General features: G+C 45.0%; 1 protein-coding gene across 1 annotated transcript; it reads left to right on the top strand.

Annotated features, from left to right (window-relative positions):
• Positions 1-968: 968 nt before the first annotated feature.
• On the top strand, positions 969-22,590 carry tiparp (TCDD-inducible poly(ADP-ribose) polymerase). The gene is made up of 7 exons (XM_084351354.1): positions 969-1,296; positions 2,382-3,320; positions 12,353-12,542; positions 12,975-13,162; positions 17,382-17,693; positions 19,280-19,537; positions 21,178-22,590. Exons 2-7 carry the CDS (start codon positions 2,407-2,409, stop codon positions 21,365-21,367), a joined length of 2,052 nt encoding a protein of 683 aa, XP_084207480.1. The 5' UTR covers positions 969-1,296; positions 2,382-2,406; the 3' UTR covers positions 21,368-22,590.
• The last annotated feature ends 10 nt before the right edge of the window (positions 22,591-22,600 follow it).

The raw sequence follows: 22,600 nt of genomic DNA, 5'->3' as shown, positions 1-22,600 counted from the left end.
GGTCCAGTGTTGGTGGACTGGTTCTTTTCTGCTTATTTGTGTGCAGTCTAGTTAATGAGAACTTGGTGACAGGATACACAAAGCGCTGGGTGGGTCAATAGCAGAGGTGTGGACTGGATTCATTGATCTGATGACTTGAAACTCGAGAGTGGACTTTGGAAGTTTAACACATGTGACAACGACTTGAACAACTTGTCTGTGTTCATGTTTTGTTTTTGTTTAGTTTTTCTAGTGTTTTTTCGGTCTGGCTGTCAGTATTTCTCTGTTTTAAAGTGATGGGGAGGGATTTTGTTTTGATTGAGAATAAATTAAGACATAAATGAGCTTTTATAAAGCGTTTTCTCTTTGGTTACATGATATTTATTGACCTAAATATCAACGGTTACAAAACATATTGAATTCATTGTCATACTGTTTGAGCAGGTGAGAAAAGTTGGCCAATAACATCATAGTTAGACAGGTACTTACACCGTGTCCTTTCTCTATATGAAGATCAAATACTGGACTCATCTTGACTTGACTCGGCCGTTATAAAAAATGACTTGGGGCCCAACTCTGTTTTTCCTGGGGCCCTTACAGGTAAACCCGGCAAATCTAAAAGCACATTTTGAATTATATAATGATACATGTGTACTTTACTGTCCAAAACATTTTTTTTTTTACTTGTAGTGGAGTTTTTGCATGTTGAGGTGTTACTACGTTTACTGAAGTACATTTTCTGTCATGGATATATGAAGTAATGACATGTTTTGTTGCTTCTTTATTACTTCCAGGGCCCCTGAGGGTCCCCACACCCCCATGAAGCTTCTTCAGCACACCACCAGACTACTCTCTCTCTCTCTCTCTCTCTCTCTCTCTCTCTCTTTCACTCTCCCCCCCTCCCTGTCTCCCTCCCTCTCTCCTCTCCCTCCCTCCCCCTCTGTCTCTGGAGCGAAGCCCCGCCCCTGACCAGGTTACGGGGCGGGGCCTGGCTGTGCGGAGCCGGGAGGCAGCCAGAGCGTCCTCTCGCCACAGCTGTGCTACCCCACTCTTTGTCGGTGTCTGCTGCTTTCTCTTGCGCTTCTCTATCCGGCAGAAGGATACAAAGAGAGAGGCGGACAGCATGAAATAGAGACGGAGCATGAGAGCGGCGGGGGCAGCAGAGGGACGCGACATACCCAACCGGACTACAGCCTAGTCCAGACACGGATACTATCATCCCCGGACTGGATACGGAGCTCCGCCGATGTACGCACTGGATTTCACCCACCGAAGAGTGTCGAGACCGGGGGGAGAGGGGCGGACTTTATCGCGCAGGTAGGGTTTTTGTCGGAGAAACGCAGTCAGAGGGTGTCCGTCTGTGCTTGAAATGCGCTCCGGGAGAGCTGCGCTATCACAAAAAAAATCACCCCGGCCGACTACTGCAGTGCCTCGGTGTTCAGGCTTTTAGAGAAGTCCCGCACAGCTCCGGGTCCGGGTCGGAGGAGTGCTCGTGAAGCGGGGGAGAGCTGCTTGTAGAGCCGCGGGGACGTTTAAGAGCAACCGGGGTGCTCAATTTATCTTTTGTCGCTGCTCCGCCGCAGTGCCTGTGTGTGTGTGTGTGTGTGTGTGTGTGTGTGTGTGTGTGTGTGTGTAGACTGTAGCCTACGTGCAAACTTGCTCGGGCAGCGATGTGTAAGCGGCACGTAGACGGCAGGGGCCGCGTATCGGACTCCCGTGATCAAAATATATGGTCCCGGGAGAGAGAGGTTTTGTTACAGTGCTGATTTTATCGCTCCTGCTCGGAGACGCAGCTGTAATTGCAGGCATGACGTGAGCAAAGAGACCAAAAAGACCGCAGAATAAAAGCACAAATACACTGATTATCTGTGTATCCTCCTGTTTTTTCCCCCCTTTCTTTCCCTTCATATGATTAATCTGAGGCTGCTGACTCTGTACTCGGGATTAGGTAATATTTTTCCGCTTCAGTTCCTGGCTGCGAGGCGCGCCGTGAACCCGTCTCTCCTCTCTTGAAACCAGAGTCACTCTAACAGGCTGTACACTCCTGTAACACTCCAATAAAGGCTCATCTGATAATGTGCCTGTGTCAGCAGATCATTATGGTGGCTTGTTGCTGCGTTATTCCTGTTATATCTGCAGGGTCATTACGGGATCAGCCTGTAGTTGTTGTCGGAGAGGTTAGACAGGTTTCGTTTCAGCACACAGAGCGGGGAGGGCTTTTCCTTTCCAGGAAAGGAAAGATGAGTTTTCACGGTTATTTTTATGGCATAATTGCGCGTCCAGGCAGCCTGTTAATCATGTCTTTATGCGCCGGGATGACTTCACCTTGGAAACTGAGATTGGGGGGATTATAGGTGTTAAGTTTGATGACAACCCGTTTCTTTTCTTTCTCTTTCCCTCAGGACTGTCGGGCTGTAGGAACCGATCATGGGGCTCCCGGATAAAATACCTCTGGTGAAACCTTATTTCAAGAAGACGCAGAGGAAATTGGACGCCAAATGCCTTCACCGCGCCCTGGAGGATCCTATACTGACCACTTTACTGAGCACGGACACGCTGGTGTCCGGGGATGGGGTGTTTGTTCCCCGGAACCAGCCGGGCCGGACCCCGGGCACCTTGTGCGCTGCGGCCGTGGTGAAACAGAACTGCATGGGCCAGGTGTGTCTCAAAGACCCAGGAGCTGCTGACGATGCCACAGCTGGAGCTGGAGTACCTGGGTTGCTGACCCGGGACGGTGAATTGGAAATAGCCGATACTACTGCGGAGCTGGAGGAGACTGAGCGACGAGGAGAGCACCCGAAGATCACTGATCCGACCCCCGACAGCCGGTGCTTTCAGCCGAAACCTGGCCTCAGGGCGGCTGGGAGCCCAGTGACAATAACGCCCCCCAGCAGGGATATACCTCCCATAGTTGCACCCCAGGCTCCTCACCAGGAGGGGGGCATCAAAAGCAATGACCTCTTAACCTCTGGGGCTAAAAACCTTCCAGTCAAAGACTGCTCCAGCCTCCAAGACCCCCATCCCCTCATCCTGCAGCCTGACAAAGGAGTGCTATTTCAGGATAAAAGTGAAGAGGCCTCCCTTGACCTGGTTTTTGAGCTGCTCACCCAGCTCCAGTATCACACACATCAGTCGGACTCGGTGGACATTTGTGTGGATTTCCTCCAAGGACAGTGTGTTTATGGCAATGACTGTGCCCACCACCACACCGTCCTGCCCTACCACTGGCAGATCCGCAGGAGCAGTAGTCAGACGTGGCAGAGCATAGCAGACGACTCCCAGGAACAGCTGGAGAGACTGTACTGCAACCCGGACAATGAGCAAGTCAGGCTCAAGTTTCAGTAAGTGTCCCTCTGCAGTGGTTGCTGCAACCTGCAGGCTGTGTTATCCTGTACTGTGTGTGTGAGTGAGTGTGTGTGTGTGTGTGTGTGTATACTGTGTGTACGTCCTCTGGTTAGAAACAGGTAGCTACTGCTGGGGGAAGCAGTTACAGAGTGTTTCTGTATTTCTGTTCTGGATCTGTGAACTCTTTTCGGTTCAATCATTTCAGAATAGGAACTGAAAGTGTGATATGCGCATTTGCAGGGGAGCTTCGGTTTCTATCACGACTGTTTATTATGGATAACAACACTCAAATGATATTTATAATAGTCCCTCGAGAACAAGTAGAAAATTCTGACAGAAATCCTCTCAGTGAATTGAAAAAGTTGCAAAGATACAGTACATTGTAAGGCCTGCTGAAAAGGCCACTGTGTGGTAAACTGATAGGTGCATTGTTGTCACGTCACAAGTACCTATGAGTTAACAAATATTTGACATGGCAACAATGGTGCAGTAAGCTGATAGGCTGCTCGTGAATGATAAGCACTTCTGGTTTGGCGTGTTGGAAACAGTAGACCTCGGCCCGAGCTTCCTCTTTGGTCTCACCACGGTGACTCTACAGCTGTCCTGTGCATGTGTGGCTGATGGACTGCAGCCAAGTGAATGTGCCTGTTTGAGTGCTACTTTCACACTTCGCAATGCAGTAAATGTGGCTTATTAATGCACGTGCGAAAGTGTGGATTGTGTGTTTTGGCCTCGACGTGTCTTCTAGTTAATCTGTATCTTACCAGCTATCGTGCCCTTGTGTAGACACGGCACTCCATCACCCAGCCCTGATATTGGTTATCTATTTCCTGTATTTCCCTGCTCCCAAACTCACCCCGTGATTGGCCGGAGCGCCGTTCAAACCAGACTTTACGGCACTCACGGCACAAAGCTGTGAACTTCAATGACCCTCAGTTGCCTTGTGCGGTCACTGACACAGACGCACTTGGCAGCTTCTCTCCCTCCCTCGGTCATAAACATGCACACCACTGTGTACACACACGCACACTCGCACTGCTTGGCACGCAGACGCTCACACGAATGGGCTGCACAGAGGAGCTCAGTGGCTTGCAGTGCTCACACGCACGCCTTTTAGCAGACAGCAGATAAACCTCTCTTTCACTCTCTCACACACCCACATAGATACACACACATGCAAGCACTTGGCAAACCCCAGTGGGGTGACATAAAGGAGCACGCAGCGCTTCCTGTGGAACCGTACTGTATGCAGGCACATTCACACACAGTGGGAACGTCCGTGCTCACTACATTGACTTTTTTGGAAACACAGGTTGAGAGATATACATGACTCGAGATGTCCCCTCCATTATAGCCCACATGTCCAAGTCCCACCTTCCTTCAGCATGGACCTCATATCTTGATAATTGCAGTGTCCCACGTAGAGCTCCAATTTTAGTCAATTTTCAAGCAAAATGTCACTCATTTGCTGGTTCCAGATTCTTAAAAGTAATGATTTGCTGCTTTTCTTTGTCATTTTATGACAGTAAATGAAGAGTGTTTGGATTTTGGACCAGTGATTGAACAAAAGAAGCAATTTGAAGATCGCTCTTGGAAATTGTGATGAGCATTTTACACATTTTGTGATATTTTCTTTTAGACAAAATGATTATTCATGAAAATGAAAATAATCATTGGTTGCAGCCCTAATCCCATGTCACCATATTAGTGAAGATTTTGCAAAATATTGCCAGCAGTCTGCTTTTTGTGTATTTTTGTTTTGTTAAGACTAATGATTATTTTTTACTATTTCATAAAGCCTACCATGGCTTCTTCAGGAGTCTTGTTTTGTCTGGCCAACAGTCCAAAACCCAAAGATATTTAGTACGCATCACACAAGTTAACGATAAGAGGCAATGTTTAGCATCGCATATTGACAGAATGTGAAGACATTGCAGATTTGATGATATGTCAAAGATATTTTCTCCATTAAACCTCTCCGACCTCCCAGTCTGGACCGCTTACTGCATGGCTAACTGAGCTAACTAGCTAACAGCAGCTTCAGTTAGCAGCAGTTAGCGGTTTCTCTGGTAATATCTCCCTATTTTTTGGAGTATGAATTGTAAAGGTGGTTAATTCTTACATATTTCACCTTTAATGTCATACCATTTGCAGTTGCATTAGGGTTAGAGTTGTTGTTTCACTATTTAATTTTATTGTCTTTAAAGCAATTTAAGTTGTAAAATGCAGCACATTAACTATTTTATGTTTAGCGATGTGTTAATGTAATCAGCAGATATGAACACTCTCATAGTCACGTCAATGACACAGCGTTATCATCCTGAACTATCTACCACGTCCATCACATCAACTCGTGGTTCATGATTAACCGAGTCCGTTGAGCGACCACGCGTGTTTTCTCTTTGTTTATATGTATGTGTGTCACGCACACACAGTTTTGCTTGTGTGCTCAGAGATCTGTATGTGTCTTCATGTTTGACTTGTTGACTCATGTTTTCAACTGAAACTCTATGCAAAGTGCATATTGCTCCACAAACAGGATATGCACCTGGTGGTGTCAACCCAAATTCTTCAGACACCTTTTGAGTGTGTTACGCTCTCACACAGTCAGACAGGACCATCTGGCACACTTGCCTGAAACTCCAGTAGAAACTAGAAACACCGCAATAATTGCACCAGTATGTTTGAGATGCATTTGTTGTCATTATTGTGATTTAAATGATTATATTCCTTTATATTGAATAGAGCTGCAACAATCATTCGATTAGTTGTCAACTCTTAAATTAATCGCCAACCTTTTTCTGGCCGAAGCTCCTGTGGTAGCGGTGGAAACACCGACACTCCCCTGGTGCTCAAAGCTTCCAGACTGGACTGCTAGATGCACCGCTAACTGAGCTAACTAGCTAATGGTAGATATAGTAAGCAGCAGTTGGTTATTCCTGCGATATACTGCTCCCTCTTTGGTTTGATTTGAATTCAACAGGATGCCAGTTCTTACAAATTGCAGACAAAAATCAACCAATCAGTTAATCAAGAAACAGGTTAATCAACAATGAAATCGTTCGTTGCGGCTGTGACAGTATTGAGCAGAAGTAATTTAGTTTGTAACGTGCACAAAACATTTTACGCAGCACAGATATCTGTATTTGTTTCTTGGCTTGATTAGCACACAAGATAATCGAGATCTTTCTTTTGATTTTCTACAAGTTGAGTCCGACTCACACATTTGATCTGATAATTAGCTTTTGAAGCCTCTTGACACACGGCCAACTTTTCTCACAAGCTAGATAATCACTTAATTATATCATCCCAGGCACCGTCACCCAGTTTTAAATGTCACCAGTAAGGACGTAGCTCCGAAATACAATTCTCATCGTGGCTGTGCTTTATCATAATCCTCCCTGTTGCCTCTTCTGGAGTGACATTTTTTGTGAAGCGCTCGAGGCGTAACGCTCAACCCAAGAATGTGTATAAGAAGTTTTTGTAACCCTGACCCTAAAAACAGGTTTGACTGTTTGAGAACAGTGGAGTGAATACACAATGTAAAACATTTAACATGACGTATAACATTTCCATTCCTGAGACACACAGGCAGGGTTGTAGGGGTTTTGTAGCAGTTCATCTACAGGAAGTAAACACAGGCTAATTCCTGGTTTGAAAAAGAGCTTTATTCTATTGTTGCCCTGGTCTAATCCAGCACCACAGGCTACAACTGCAATAAGGTGGTGACCTGCCTCTAGTGGACGTGAATGTTATTAATTTGTGTGTTTCGTTGATGTGTTGACGCTGGGTAAACGCACCGTTGGCTTTGGTGCTCTAAGAGCCGAGCAGCCTATCGGGTGATGAGATGACAGACGTGAAAGTCAGTAAACTGAGCACTGTTCACACTGTTCTGGCTATTCAGCGCCCGGTTCAGTCATTTACCCGAAGCTTTGTGTTGCACTGGGTGTGTGTGTGTGAGCTCTTTTGATACTTTTCTTTAGAGAACCCAGCCTGTCTTTTCATGCGCGCAAGTACACACCAACCGGGCGCAGGCATCACTGTGGTAACCACAGCCAAATGATAACATCGTTAGCGATCTAAAGAGCAGCAGATGACTTAACAAGCTCTTCTGTCGGTATGGCAACACAGGCCTGTTTTGCCTCCTGCCCTGTGTGTGTGCGGAAGAGAGGGAGTGGATGGGATTTTTTCCTGTGTGTGTGTGTGTGTGTGCCTGCATCTGACTTTGTCCTGCATGGCCTTTTGTAATACGTATGTGAGTGTGTGTTCTGTGCCGAGCTGTTCCCATGTGTGTATGATCCATAGCACAGGTTAATCCCATCCATATGATAAGCAGGAATGGAAGTCTGGCTAATCCGCCTTAGTCATGAACTCAGCAGTAAGAAGGAATGTCGCAGTCATCGCTTCTAAAAGTTATACCGTGATAATCTTCGGCTGTACACTTGCTTTGCTAACAGATTTATCCATGCTGTGCTGTCGTGTGCGTGTGTGTGTGAGGGGGAGAAAATATAAGAAAACATCTAATGCTCCTCAGCTGATTTAAAGACTATTACGTGATCTGTCTGTTATTTACAGGAAAACCAAATCTCCTATAGTTGGGCCCGCTCCCAGTAATATCTGCGTAAGAAAAACATCTGCGTAACCATGACAAAGCACCCATTTTTCATTTGTGTGTGAGAGAGCGAGAGACTCTTTTGTCGGCCAGGTGATAAAAGCCTTGCTCGTCATTAACTGACATAAAAAGTCACCGGACACCGAGGGCAGAGCGACCTGACACCAAGGTGCGTGTGTGTGAGCAAAGTCATTGGTGTGTGCGGCGTGGAGGATGCCAACACCCCCTTATTGTGTCACCAATCAAAGAAAATCAAGGATGGTTGTGTCTGAGAGGGCTTCTTTGCATGTGCTGATTGTGCGTGTGTGAAAGAAGAGGTGGTGTCAAGATAATCAGACCGTGTGTGTTCACTCTTGTGTGTGTGTGTGTGTGTGTGTGTGTGTGTGTGTGTGTGTGTGTGTGTGTGTGTGTGTGTGTGTGTGTGTGTGTGTGTGTGTGTGTGTGTGTGTGTGTGTGTGTCAGACAGCCCATGCCATGAATCAGTGGGGCGAGGTCAGGGTCGCTCTGCCTTTATTACTCAGAGTCTGCCTTTACCTCCACCTTTCCTTTTGTCACTCCTCTTTCTCTCTCTTTGTATCTCTTTTTCATTCCTCAATTGTCCCTAAATAGGTGTGAGAGACGTGGAAATGTGTGTGTGCTTGTTTTTCTCCTCTTTTTTCCGATCAGATCATTCGTGTTATTTTTAATGTCAAACTCATTTATATCTTCCCCTCGCCCTGTTTATTTCACGCTTTCTGCCCGGGGTAGAGTTTTAGAATTTCAAAGAGAGGTTCAAAGGACCGAGAGCGAGGACACCCTGAACTATGAGCTTAATGACCTGCTACAGAGGAGGACAGAGACACACTCTTAACAAGGAACAATCCAGGACGTGCAGGAGACGACAGAGTACATTTCTTCCTGTTCTCGCTCCATGTGTGTGTGTGCTTGTGTGTGTGGTTGGCTTCGTGTTATTTGTCTAAGAGCCAAAAAAACAGAAATCAAATGAAGCACATTTAAACAGATAACTAGAAAGTGAATAGCTAGTGAACATGAGGAAATAACACTTACCTATGACATCAAGGTGGTGTGTGTGTGTGTGAGAGAGGGAGAAGCCTTCGTCAGCAGACTTGGTTGACTGACTGACTTATCAAGGCTTGACTGGGTGAAGATTGCGTGCACGTGTGTGTATGTGTGTGTGTGTGTGTGTGTGTGTGTGTTAATCTGTTGAATGAATGTGTGCGTGGCGTGCGTACATGTTTTTTCTTTCTTTTTTCTAGCCTGTGACGTTCACAATAGCATGACTGATGCTGGTATGTGGGTCCTTGTGTGTGCAGCCGTGAGAAAGTTCAAAGTTGTGCGTGTGTTTGTGTGTGTGTGCTGAAGGCAGTGTAAGGGATTAACAGCCATTTTGACAGTGCAGGGAGCTTTCTTAACCTTTATTTATCCAGGGGAATGTTTGGCTGAACATGGTGTCTCTATTTTTTTTTTCTGCTCTGATCCACACACTCACACCTGGGAGCTGCGCGCTACAAGAACAGAGCAGGTTTTGGTGCATTTTCAGCGCCACGTGCTTCGCTCAAGGGCCTTCTTCTTTCACCTTTAGCATACAAACACCCCTCCCTAGTCAGCGCTTTGCAGTCTTTTTTTCCTGGAAGACCAAAATACACAGCTTCGAACCTTCTCTTTTAGATTTGCATTTTCCGTTGCATGTGTGAACCTTCGCACAAAGCTCGGAGCGGTCCAACATTTCAAGCACGGTCTTGAAAAGTGTTGACCGTGCCAGGGTGGGTGTGCCTCGTGTCTTTCTCCAACTTTTGATTGGCCTCGCTGTGAAAGCACAGAATCTCAGTGCACTTAATTTAACCGGCGGAATTTTATTTTTAGAACGGCACAAACTAGTCTGGGAGCGAGGGTAGGGAAAAAAGGACTGACCTCTCTGGAGACCCGTCTTCATCTGAGTGTGTCAGAGAGAGAGAGGCTCAGAGGCTGCCTGTAAATGTGACACAGTTAAACTTAACTTCCTTATAATAAAACCAGAATATGTGTGTGTGTGCATCGTACGACGCTCTCAAGTTCACACACGCAGAAGCCCTTGTGATCATAACATACTGTTGCAGGCAGAAAGTGTTCTGTGCTTTGAGACAGTGAAAGAGAGAGCAGGCCATGCAGGTGCAACCAGCCTCCTGTTTCAGACAAAGTACAGAGAACAGAGATCTGTGGAGAGACATAAAGAAACAGTGAAACAGAGAACAGAGCACAGAGACGAGAGAACAAAGTGAGGAGAAATTAAGAAAACAAAGAGAGCAGGAAAGAACAGGGCTGACCAGAGGTGAAATAAAGGATCTACTGTTTTCACAGTTAATTTGTTTCCGCCGCCATCATCCTTTCTCATCTGTTTCTCTGCCTTTGTATTCAAATTTCATTCTCTGTTTCTTTTGTATGAAATGGAAACACACTTTTGTGTTCACCCGAATGCCTGAATGCAGTTTAGAAAAAATTTCATAGGTCGTGATCCATTACTGAAATAAGAATGAAGGCCTAATCACGGTACCGGAAACCTACATTTGCGCAATATATCTGCCGCGCTTCACTGATAACAGGGTGATCTGATAATGACTGACTCATTCCTTAGTTGCTGTTTTGTTTCTGCACGTGTTCAGTGAATGAATTCCTATTTCACTTCCTCTTACACAAATGCAGTCACCCCATGACTTAGCAGAAACAGTCTTTAAATATACTGTATATAATTAGTATCTGTATCCATGTGCGTTTATGTTTCTTAAAAAATGACTCAGCAGCTATTATCAGCACCTTCCTGACCGAAACTGCCATGTGCACGTGTGCCTGTGACCCCAGTGACCGGTAATTGTAATTACAGTAGATGAAACTGAATACTTGATATGAGGTTTTCGCTTCTCGCGGCCGCTGAACTAATAATTCATTGCACTTCCTCTCAGCTTGTCTGTGTTTTAGATGGGAAACATCTAAAGGCTTTAATTTAATGTGCTTTATTTAGAACAAACCTGAGGCAGAACACAACCTGCTTTACACACACACGTTTGCAGACAGACACACACTCACCCGCGTCTAACCTTTGACATTACATCCAATTAGTTTCCCAGCAAAAATCAATGAACCCATTAACACCATCAGGCTGGGTGCATGTTTTTGTGTGATTTGGCCATGTGGCTGTCTTTCAAAGTTTGCATGTCTCTCTGTGTGTATTTGGTGTGAATGTATGTGTGTGTGTGTGTGTGTTTTTCGCCCTCTCTGTCTGTCTGCAGTCCATGGCATAGCGTGCCAATGTATGATGCCCACATTTATGTGAGTGGTATGTCTGACCCAGAAAGGATTTGCCAGAGGCCCTATGGACGACTAATGTAGAGAGACTGATGCACACACACATAGACAATGGGATTTTGACCCCGCTTGTCGAGACAGAGAGGGGTTAAGGGAGGTTGTATGTACATGATTACATTATGTTTCCACCATTTATTTGCTTACCAGATGTTAACATTTAAACATGTTACAGCATCAATGATCTGTAGCGTAAATGTCAACACCACAAAAATGGAAAGCAGTTTGACATTTTGGTAAATTTGCTTATTCACTTACTTGCCAAGAGTTACATGAGAAGATTGATACCACTCTCTTGTCCGACGCTAAATGTGAAGCTACAACCAGCAGCTGGTTAGCTTAGCTTAGCATAAGCTGCTAACTGTAGCTGCCATTAGCAAGTAAGCTCAGTTAGCCGTGTAGTTAGCAGTCTGGACTGGGAGTTTGGAGAACCAGGGGAGTGTTGGTGTTTACATCACTTGCACAGGAGCTTTAGACTAGGATGGGATGTGGCTAACCGGTTAGCATGCTAACTTTGTTGATGTTATAACATCAGAACTCTCATTCAGATTGTTGGTCATTTTAGTTAATGTTTGAATGTTTTTGGCTAAACTTATTACATATTGCAACGTGAATCATCAGTTACTGTAATCATTACACCCTTTTCTGACATTTAATGACCAAACCACCAATCGGTTGTTTAAAAAAATAATAACAGATTAATCAACAATGAAAATACTTTGCAAGTATATTGCAGCCCTAGTGTAAATATACTGTTTTGATCATACATGTCTTCTTTGCCTGTATTCTCTGCATGTTAATATGTGGCATGAAAGTCATCAGTCGTCAGTTACTGTCATCCTGTGTGACTCTTACTGAGTGAGCAATTAGAGGTTTGGTCGTCTTGCTCCAGGGCACTCGGGTTAAATTAAGGTTTAATCAGCAGCCACATGACCAGACATGCGGCTGTAACCATTTAACAACAAGGTCATCGTGCCACAGCCACATGCTATCCGACCGTCTGACTGTGTAATATGTTATTTCACGCTGGCTGCAGTGGTTAGTTATTATATTCACAACGATTTCCAATCTGTGTTCCAGGGGTCGAGTGTTTTCCCTAGACTTCGGAGCAATGCGAGTGTGTGACCTGGAGTTCGACGGCGTCCGACGACTGACCACCCCAGCCAGCCCTCTACCCATCCCCACAACGAACCCACACCCCAACCCCAGCTGTCACACAGTGTGGAAGTACTACTGCAGAGACAACTTTGGCTGGAGGGAATACTCCGAGGTGAGCCACTGGGTGCACGTATGTGTGTGTGTTTGTTTGAGTGCACGCTCTATGAACATGAGGCCAGACACATTAACTCTGCCCACACCAATCGATTGTCTCGCCACTGTGATGGGATCGATTTAGACACGCACACACACGCTTGTACACACCTAAACACCTCTAAACACCATTGCAATTTATTTCACCAAATCAGTAAAGATTGACTTGTTTCTGTCCGTGTGAGCTTGTGTCTCATGATGAAACTCATTACCAGCTTAGCTTTTTGTTATCAATAGATTGCACCACACCTCACAGACATTTCCCCTCTCCAAGCTCTCCCTTCCTCCTTCCTCCGATGAATGGAAATGCGGAACAGTCGGATGTTGAGTCTAAACTCTTCTTCATGTCTTTGTCCACCCCTTCCTTTTCTACCTTTCTGCTCCTCCACAGCCGGTGGTGAAGCTCATAGAGGAGGCAAGTTCAAGGGGTCTTAAGGAGGTGCGATTCATTACGCTCCAGAACCAATATATCCTCAACATCAGGGAGGGCTTCCAGCAGAACGCGGTCTTCGGGTTCAGGCGTCAGATCAAGAAGCGGCCCATGTTCATGTCCTCCGTGATGCTAACACCCCACCTACAGTAAGTAAAGACATTCAAGACATCCTTGTTCCCCTCTGCTCTTGAGGTGAACTGACAAATAGACCCCCAGCCTGGATGTTATGATCCTGAGTTTTTGTTGTTTTAGCTATGCTAGCGTGACGGCTCTAGGGACAGTAATAGTCTGTCAGTTTTTGGATGAATTGCTTTGAAATTTTGGATCACTGTTCATATCCCCCTCAGGATAAACTGTAATCTTTGGTGATCGTCTGATTTTTGATTTAGTACAAAGTTTTGATTTGTCCAGTTCTTTGGTTTATGATTGAATGCCTGCTAATTAGTAAAAAAATTGCATTCCAACACGCTAAGATGATGAACATGGTAAACATTTTATTTACTAAACATCTTCATGCTACCGTTGTTGTTGTGAGCTTGTTAGTGTGCTGACGTTGGGCCGTAGTCTCTTGTTTCTGCCAATAATCCCATCAAATAAAGGAATGAGCTGACCAATAAGCTAATTGTCTTGGTGTTGTTGATGTGATCTGGTTGCCAAAACTATTGTTTCTGAGCAGTATATTATCCTCAGCAAGTCTTTTATATAAACAGCCCACTCACTCGCTGAGCAACATGTCGATGTGATATCATTATTACGATATGAGACTATACATCAGCTTGGATTAAGGATATCGCCATGTTGTGATATGGCATATATGTTGTGTTTTCCTGGTTTTAAAGGCTGCGTTACAGTAAAGCGATATATTATCACAAAATAGTCATCGTCCCTACAGTATTGCTACCATATCAATGTTAAATTATTTGATCAGAAACATTGTGTTATTTGATGTTGTCGATGTTGGACTGATTTGGACATTTTCGTCCCTAGCTCCTGCTGGGAAATGTCTCGATAAGTTCGGGGTTGTGTTGCACGTTTGAAAGGGACTGTCTACGAAGAATAACAGAACATTCTGATCGGCAATAATTGTAGCCAATTACCGGTAAGGCAAAGTGTCAGGACAGTCAGTCCTCAGTCGAGAGGTAAAAGTCATTCACTTGATTGATAGTCTCTCTTTGTCTTTTACTCCCTCCTCTGGTTCCCGTTGTACTCTCTGGCAGAGCCTCGCAGATTGTTCGGCTCTCAGATCTCAACCTTGTTAGAGAACATTTTGTATTTCGGATATGAAGCTTCATTGACTATTAGAACAAAGTCCTCGACTTTAAGTGCCTGGAAACACATCCACAGGAACACACACACACACAAAGTTGGCTCTTCAGTATGAGATACACTGTCTCCCGTGGCTCTCTGTGTTCTGCGAGTATCTGTTTGGAGACTGGCAGGCACACAGAGGTCCGTACACAATGCTAATGTCGCAGTCAGGGCTGAATACTCAAAAGCCTCTGAACGCCACAGTCACCTTTAATCCGTTCCACACTGGCAGCCTCAGCTGAACTTGAAGCCCACATTAATACTTCAGATTTTTTGGCAAATCAGACAGAGTCACCGGGACACAGGAGCCGTCATGTGCAGGGCGAAGTGGGCTTGAGCCAGACAGACGGAAAATGAGATAATGAGGCAAATGAGGACAGATGAGACAGGGGACAGAGGAAATATGCATCCGGCAGGTCCCACAACTCAAGAAATATCCACTGAAGTGATAGAAATTGGTCTTACATCTTCTTTTTCTCATGACTAGTGAGAAAATCTATGAACAAGATGAGATATGTCTTTTCTGGAAGACAGAACATAATTTAAGGACTTTTCATCTTTCAGCTGCTATTTTATTTAAAGCAGTGAAGCGATTGGCCCCGCTGCACTCGCCTCAGTGATATCCCTGAAACAAGTGATACCAGATTGGAAACGAGTGGAGTCATCTCACCCCATTTGCAGAATGTTTCACTTCCTTTGCTGAGCAGGCTGCCGCCGCGGTGTCCTGCCAGTGTCCCACACAGACAGAACGCTAGCACGAGCTGTTCCTGCACCGGGGGCTCGACAGTCATGAGAGGACAAAATGGAGAGCAGGGGATGGAGGAAGGAAAGCGAGAGAGAGAGAAAATTAGACAGAGGAAGAGGGAGACGGAGGAGAGAAAGGAGACAAGCCGAGTCGGGGAGGAAGTGAGAGAGGGCTAAATGGTTTCCAGACTGGCTGCACAGCAGAGTGGAGCTGGTGAATGAAGGAGTGTGAAATGTGACTGTGGGGAGCTGGAATTTGGATCGAGGGATTTGTTCCTGGGACTTTTTCTTCCGTTTGTTGTGTGCGCGCTTCAGTGAATCACAAGAATATGATCACACAGTCACATTGTGATGAGAAAAAGCAGGCGGAGTGTAAAATTTTTTGCGTTCACGCTTGTTTTTTTGGTTGAATTTAGTATTTTGAAAGCAAGTCAACGAGTGTCCTCAGTGTGTGTGTATCAGGAACAATCTGTGCTAGGCTAAGAGTTTGGGGTCATTAGCTCAATTGGCACTCTCCCTCTCCCTCTCTCATCTCTCTATCCCCATGATGTTATTTTCAGGCGTCTCCTCCCTCCTTCCCTTGTTATCCGTCCCAATCTTCTCTCCTTTTTGACTCTTCCTCCCCTCAACTCCGTCACTCTCTTGTTATCTGTCCCTTTTCATTTGACACTTGTTTTCTGCAGCAGGCTGTCTGTGATCTCTTCAAAGCGCACGGGGAATAGAGACATCGATTGCGGGGAGAGATCGGGACCGGAGAGACAAGATAAGAGAGAGAGAAAAGAGATGAGAAAGGAAAAAAAAATGTCACACTGATCACAGTCTCTTGACAGCACACACACACACAGTCTCTCTTATGGCTGATAGGGCTAACAGCATTTACACTTACAGAGCGATAACTTGACAGCCCAACCACTGTAACTGACTTAGATGCCAGACACAATAGTTTTTTTTGTCACTTTCATGACAGCTCAGCAATTGGCATTTTCATCCTCCCTCTCTCTTGTTCTCATTCCTGTCTCTCCCTCGCTCTGCCTCCCTGTCGTCTTGTTTGGTGTCTGGGTTTCATTGTCGCGCAGCCCTGCTGTTTTGTTTGGTTGCTGACGGCTGGCGGCTGCTGTGGAGCTCCTCCACTCCACTCAGCAGCGCTGTGATGTCATTGTTGACAGTTGGAGAGCGATGATTTCGGAAGGTTCATCGCAGCGGGTTTGTTTGACGTTAGGATGCGGCATTGAGTGGAAACACTTTGGAAACACATGCTTTCATTAGCCTTATTATGAAGCTCCTACTATAAATGTGTGCTCCCGGTCTCATTATCCCAAATGTGCTAGTTATATAAACACCAACACTTCCCTGGGGCCCAGTCCAGCCCGCTAGCTGCACAGCTAACGGAGCTAACTACCTAGTGATACGCTGCCCCCTATTTGTTTTTGAGTTGTTCTGTTTAATTGGCTATATGCTCTGAGAATACATTTTAATATGTAGTTCACCTGAAACCAGATTGACGGTTGTTTCCTGGATCTTGTTTGTTGTTGTTGTTGTTGTTGTTGTTGTTGTATTAGGCTGCATATCTCCATAGTTTTCATTTATTATTTATTTATCTTTTGGGGTACTATCCCTCGAATTATTGTGTTTATGTGCTACCAGAGTTGAGCAGTAGAATGATAAATAAGATACTAACACTGTGGTTTATCATACTTTCTGCCAAAAGTGCATGACCTCAAGTTGTTTTTCTAGCTGTCTCTCGGTGAACAAAGCTTGGAGTATTGATCTTCTGATAGTGTGGTCACTTTGTGTCTGATGCAGTTTTTTGCAGAGCATTTCAGACCTACAGTTCATGCCTTCCCTCATAGAAACATTTAGTCTAGCCATGACTTTCTGAATCCTCAAACGGCAAATTTCAATTTGGTCTTAGACTTTTGGACCCCATTGCAGCGGACACGTTTCACATTTTTGCATGTCGGCTGTCCTGTCGAGCAGTCACTTAAGAGTTTCCCCTTTCATTAGCGCTACATTAAATAGTTCCTGCAGGAACCGTCCTTTGAATTTACAGTTCCATCTCATTTCCTGTCTAGGAAACTGAAGGAAACTATGAGCCCCGTAAAATAAAGCACTACCACATTTAGGTCAAAGCACTACAAAAATACAGCTGTAAGGAACAGGTTACGAGTGTGTTTACTGTTTTATATACAGTAAATGTACTTTGTGAGTGTGTGTATGTATTTCAGTTCAACTATCTATAAGTACAAAGTTTAAAACAAAAAAAAGAAAAGTCAATTGTAATTTTCTAACCACATATCTCATTTCTCCTTTTAGGACTTTGGGCGGCCTCTCTTCATCTCCCCTCCCCTGTTCCTCCTCCTCTTCCTCATCCTCCTCCTCCTCATCCATGGATCTCTCCACGTCACATCCCCTCTCGCCGACGACCACCAACCCACCCAGCCTCTTTCCGGAAACGTGGTTGCCCATGATGACGAGCCAGGACTTCCTGCAGGTACCGGTCTCACGTGAAGACCGCAGCTACCGGACGGTGTACAGCCTTTTCCACAAGACAGTTTCGGAGACTAAGTTCAGGATCATCAAGATCCAGCGTGTGCAGAACCCCTTCCTCTGGGAGAAGTACAAGAGGTGAGACGAGGAGCGCAAACATTTTATTCGACACTTTTTTTAAGCACTTCCTCTCTGCTGGAGATATTATCAATCCGTCTAACCGCAAATCTAACCTAACAAGTCATTTCCAGTAATCATAACCAATCAGACACTGTTTTAAGGAAACAGAATCATTTTTGTCAGGGTCAGAAAGTTCACTGTCGACAGGTTTCAGTGCCTTCAATTTTTTTCCTTTGCATGCTGTGTGGTGCAGCTGCGGCGTTCGACTTTGACGCACTTGTGGTTGCTCTATTGAACATAAATCTGCTGAAATGATCAGCAGCTACTATGTCATGAGAGTGTTATGAGTTTAAGTGGTGGATTTAGCACAGTTGATAGTAATTTGTTCCCACAGTCGAGAGAGATTTGACCACACTTGGAGACCTAATTAGATTAGAAGCGCAGAAAGTCTTTCATATCTATATTTATTTAACATGATGGACACAAAGTGGTGCAGTCTCCCTTGTCTTAAATCCTCTTTTGTCGTGGTTTTTCCGTATTTTGCTGTTGCGGCACAAAATTCACCTCTTTATCTACATTTCTGTCGCTGAACTCGAGAGTATTTCAGAAGACACAGCTGCACATTTTGTTGCAGACAGAACACAAACACAGGGTGGGTGAGAAACAACATGAAAGGAGGAAGAAAAAAAGAGAAAATAGGCCGAATGGTACCAGCTGTGTGGGACGGCAGTGGTGTGAGAACACGGAGGACAGAGAGCTGTTTGGTGATGAGGATGTTCCTCTCGCGAACACAGCAGGCTAACCACTGTGGTTAGAGCAAGGCAGGTCCTATCAGCTGTGACAGTTAAACTCTCCCACACTGACTGGTACCGCACGGTTTCACAATGACTGACACTGTGTGTATTGTGTGTTTCTGCGTGTGTGTACGTGTCGCTGACTCTGAAAGTGATGCCCCCTGTGAATGTCAGTTGATGTCGTCTTCCCACACTCGGGTCGTGACAGGGAAACCATAAGTACGTGTTTGCGTGTTTGTGTGTTGAGCAGCTTCATCTTAAAATTTTGGAGCAAATTGTATGGCGGGAGATTGAGGTGTGTGTTTGCATGTGTGTGTGTGTGTGTGTGTGTGTGTGAGTGTGTGCTTGGATGCATGCAGCGAATGTCGGTCTGTGTCAGGTCACAAGCTGCAGGGTCGCAGGAGGTCATGGCTGGGTCACAGCCTCTCTGTCTCTGAAACGCTTTCGCCTCTGCATGCCTGATTGATCCGCTCAGTCCATCAAACGAGCTGAGAGTGTGTGTGTGTGTGCGTGCGTGTGTGTTGCTCAAGAAAACGGATTAGGCCCGATGTTCTTACCAAGGTTCAGAGCAAGTGCGGCTGTGATCACAGCCTTTGAATAGAAACAGCAGCTGTTTACTCATTTATTACCTTAGAGATGATCTGTCTTAGTGTATCAGCATATTCACATAAAGGATGAACAGCACAGAGGGGTGTTTTGTTTATTCTATTATATGTTGTCAAGTAAAGTTAGGAAAAAAATAAGCACTGAAGCAGTTATTTTTTCATCAACAAATCCCATCTGACCTCCCGCCTCTCTCTGCTCTAACAGGAAGAAGGAGTACATGTCCCGGCGTATGTCGGAGATGGACCGGCTGCTGAGCGAGCGCCACCTCTTCCACGGCACCTCGGCCGACGTGGTGGAGGGCATCTGCAAGCACAACTTCGACCCCCGAGTCTGTGGCAAACATGCCACCATGTTCGGCCAGGGATCCTACTTCGCCCGCAAGGCCGTCTACTCCCACAACTTCTCCAAGCGCTCGCCCAAAGGAGTCCACTGCATGTTCCTGGCCAAAGTCCTCACTGGCAGGTGTGTGTGGGTGCCGCAGTTAACAAGTTGATAGTGGGAACATTTCTCATCTCTGTGGTGATGGATGGGATTTTTCACAGCTCTTGCTTCTTGAAACTTGAACACTGCCAAAAAAACACACTATATGAGGGATTGAGTGTCAGTGTCAGTCGTATGTCTCAGCTAGAGCTGCAACGATAAGTGAATTAATGGATTTCCAATTGCTTCAAAACAAATTTATTCTTTTAGTCTTTTTTTAAGCATAAATGCAAATATTTTCTGCTTCCAGCTTCCTAAATGTAAGGATTTGCTGCTTTTCTTAGTCATTCATGATAGTACATGAAGAGTCTTTGGTTTTGTACTGTTTGTTGGACAAATTAAGCAATTTGAAGACGTCACTTGAACATTTTTCACTTTTTTTTGGACATTTTATGCATGAAACAATTAAGCGATTAATGTTGAAAATAAGCAGCAGATTAATTCATAATGAAAAAATAATTGTTAGTTGCAGCCTTAATCTTAGCTATTACATCGTGCTCGAGTGTTAGCAGGAAGTGAAACAGTTTGGTAAATGCAAAATTGAGGTTTATTGGGGTTTTAGTGGTGGACGTTTGAGGGGCAGGGGCTGTATGTGGTGGGGCACCAGTTTGCAGAAAGGGCACATTAGCGGGCATTTAATCAGGTTTTAGCTACAATAGGGGCATCCAAGAGGGCACTTTTGCGGTGTTTCTTCAAACATGGGGCCTTTACATTGACAAGTATGTTCCATCCAACACATCCCTCTGCTTCTGACCCTATCACTATCTCGCCCTGTCAAATTAAATTTCCAGCACACACCAGCATTAATTTGGGTCATGGAAATCGTGAGGTTCTTTTCCATAAACCATTGTTCAGCCATGCTGTACACCATACTACCCCCATTCCTTAAAATGCCAAGTCAAATCGAGAGCCACTCATGTAAAACAGCTGATTTGGCTGATTCCATCATTCATCACAGGCTGCGGCAGGGAGTCTGCTCACCCAGAGGATGGTGTTGTGGTTTGGAAAGACACCATACATACTCTCCTCCCTCCCCCCAACACCAGACCTGTGTTTAATCTGTCCCGCGGCACAGACAGAGACGTTACTTCCAGACCTGAGCAAGTTATCTGTACAGTGTGGTCAGCTTTCCTGTCTGAAACCATATCCGGCACACAGACTCTTTAAGGTCACTGCCTTTCTCTGTAAAGATTCTTATTTTCATGTTTTATTTATGACCCAAGAGGAAACGGAACAAAGATTGATGGATTACTGGTCTTTAGAGCTTGACGTGAATATCTAAGTGAAGAAAGACAAACTGGTTACAATGCACTGGCTCATTTCGTACACATACACATTGAGATGATTATTCATTCTTGTGTGGCTCCAAGGTTGCAGAGCTGAATGGAAATCTATTAGCAGCATTTTTAAAATCGTTTGGTTAAAGTTCACCGGTTAAGTTTGAGATTTTGGGCTGTTTGACTTCAGCAACATGTCTTTTGTCAGAGTCCTTGAAAGAAAATGGTTCAAAGAGAACAAAGCTCACATTGAGGTGTTAATCAGGCATTTTAGTTCGGACATTCAAGTGTAGTGTCTTCTCTTTTAAAGTCCTAACCCTGTGCCTCTCCTCTGTGTTTATGCAGGTTAACTGTAGGAAACCCCTCCATGCGGCGACCTCCGCCCATCAACCCTCGTGACCCCTCCAGTGACCTTTTCGACTCCTGTGTGGACAACTGGGTGGACCCCCAGATCTATGTCATCTTCAACGACGACCAGAGCTATCCTTACTTTATCATTCACTATGAGGAGGTACCCAGCACTGTCGCCATCTAAGCCCTGGATCAGACCTGGATCTGTCTGTATTTGCACATACGTTGCTCATGTAGTCTGTCGAGGTGCGAGATGGGTGGAGTTTTCCACTTCAGATGGAGAGGAACGGAAATTTAGATCATGGCCGTTGCTTCAACCAACTGAACTTCACCCATCTGCCGCTCTAAACAGGTTAAAGCCGTTTCAGACATGTTTGCAAATACTCAGTGGTTTAGGTCTGCAAGTCAACTGGATCCAACCAGACTGGACTGCAGTAAGGAACAACAGACTGGTCCAGACCGGATTAAACTGGAAAGAACTGGACTAGCAAAGGACTGTTTCATCCAGCGTTCAGAAGTGGATACAAGCAGACAACAGCTGGGATAACAACAGACTTGACTGGACTCATATACCACGCTTTGTTATCTAGCATGAACAGGAGCCTGTAGTGGTGATCATGGGACACACAAGGATTTATCTACCTTATTGATCTGGAGCAGATGCAGGAAAAACCAAACCTAGTCCTCTTATCATTTAGTCGTATGGCTGTATATGAACTCCACATCAGGACAAACGCTGTAGTAGACAGTTAGCGTCCTGCCAGTACTGTGAATGACCAGCTGGCCATATTATTATTATGAGGAAGCAGCAACCAACCAATCAAACGCTTCCATAGAGAAACCATGGCGACACTGACTCCTGTCAATCTCTTACAAAAATCATAATAGTGAGTGTTTACCCAGCCTCCGACCCATACGTTTTTATTTTTCCAAGTCTATGTGCTGCGTGTTTGAATCTTTTACTTTAGTGGACATGAATCTTGTGGCCTCTTCAAACAGACAACGGACATGAGTTTCAGTGGGAGCTTTTACAAATGGACATCCACATATTGTAAAACCCCATGCAGAAGTTTCACATGAAGCCAGTGCTGTTTCCGGTTGGCCATTTTTGCCTTCGCGCCCACCGCTTAAGTCCCTCGCGGGGTGGATTGAAGAGTGTACAGTTTCACGCTGAGACTATGTGCTGCGGCAGTGCGGCGGCAGCGCTGTAGCATCTTGTCAACAAACCCCCCTGAAACTCATCTCTCTTGGACCGCTCTCTCTCTCTGAGACAGTAGACATGTGACAAACTGTACAGACGTTCTCTTTGTTTATATTTGAACTGTGTGCCTTTTGTTCATAAAAATTTTATTTATGTTAGTTTAATGTAACATTGATTAAATAAAGAATCTAAAAGAAAAAAAATGACCTATTGGTG

The sequence above is a fragment of the Pagrus pagrus genome (genome assembly GCF_965226575.1).
Source record: "Pagrus pagrus genome assembly, chromosome: 4".
NCBI classification, from domain to species: Eukaryota; Metazoa; Chordata; class Actinopteri; order Spariformes; family Sparidae; genus Pagrus; species Pagrus pagrus.
This window is presented reverse-complemented; position numbering and strand designations above follow the sequence as displayed.

What these genes read in the sequence shown, in the direction of transcription:
- tiparp (XM_084351354.1), top strand. Translation starts at nt 2,407, where the DNA reads ATGGGGCTCCCGGATAAAATACCTCTGGTGAAACCTTATTTCAAGAAG. An exon ending in CTCTGGGAGAAGTACAAGAG is followed by an intron (nt 17,694 to 19,279) that starts GTGAGACGAGGA and finishes CTGCTCTAACAG; the next exon opens with GAAGAAGGAGTACATGTCCC. An exon ending in GCCAAAGTCCTCACTGGCAG is followed by an intron (nt 19,538 to 21,177) that starts GTGTGTGTGGGT and finishes GTGTTTATGCAG; the next exon opens with GTTAACTGTAGGAAACCCCT.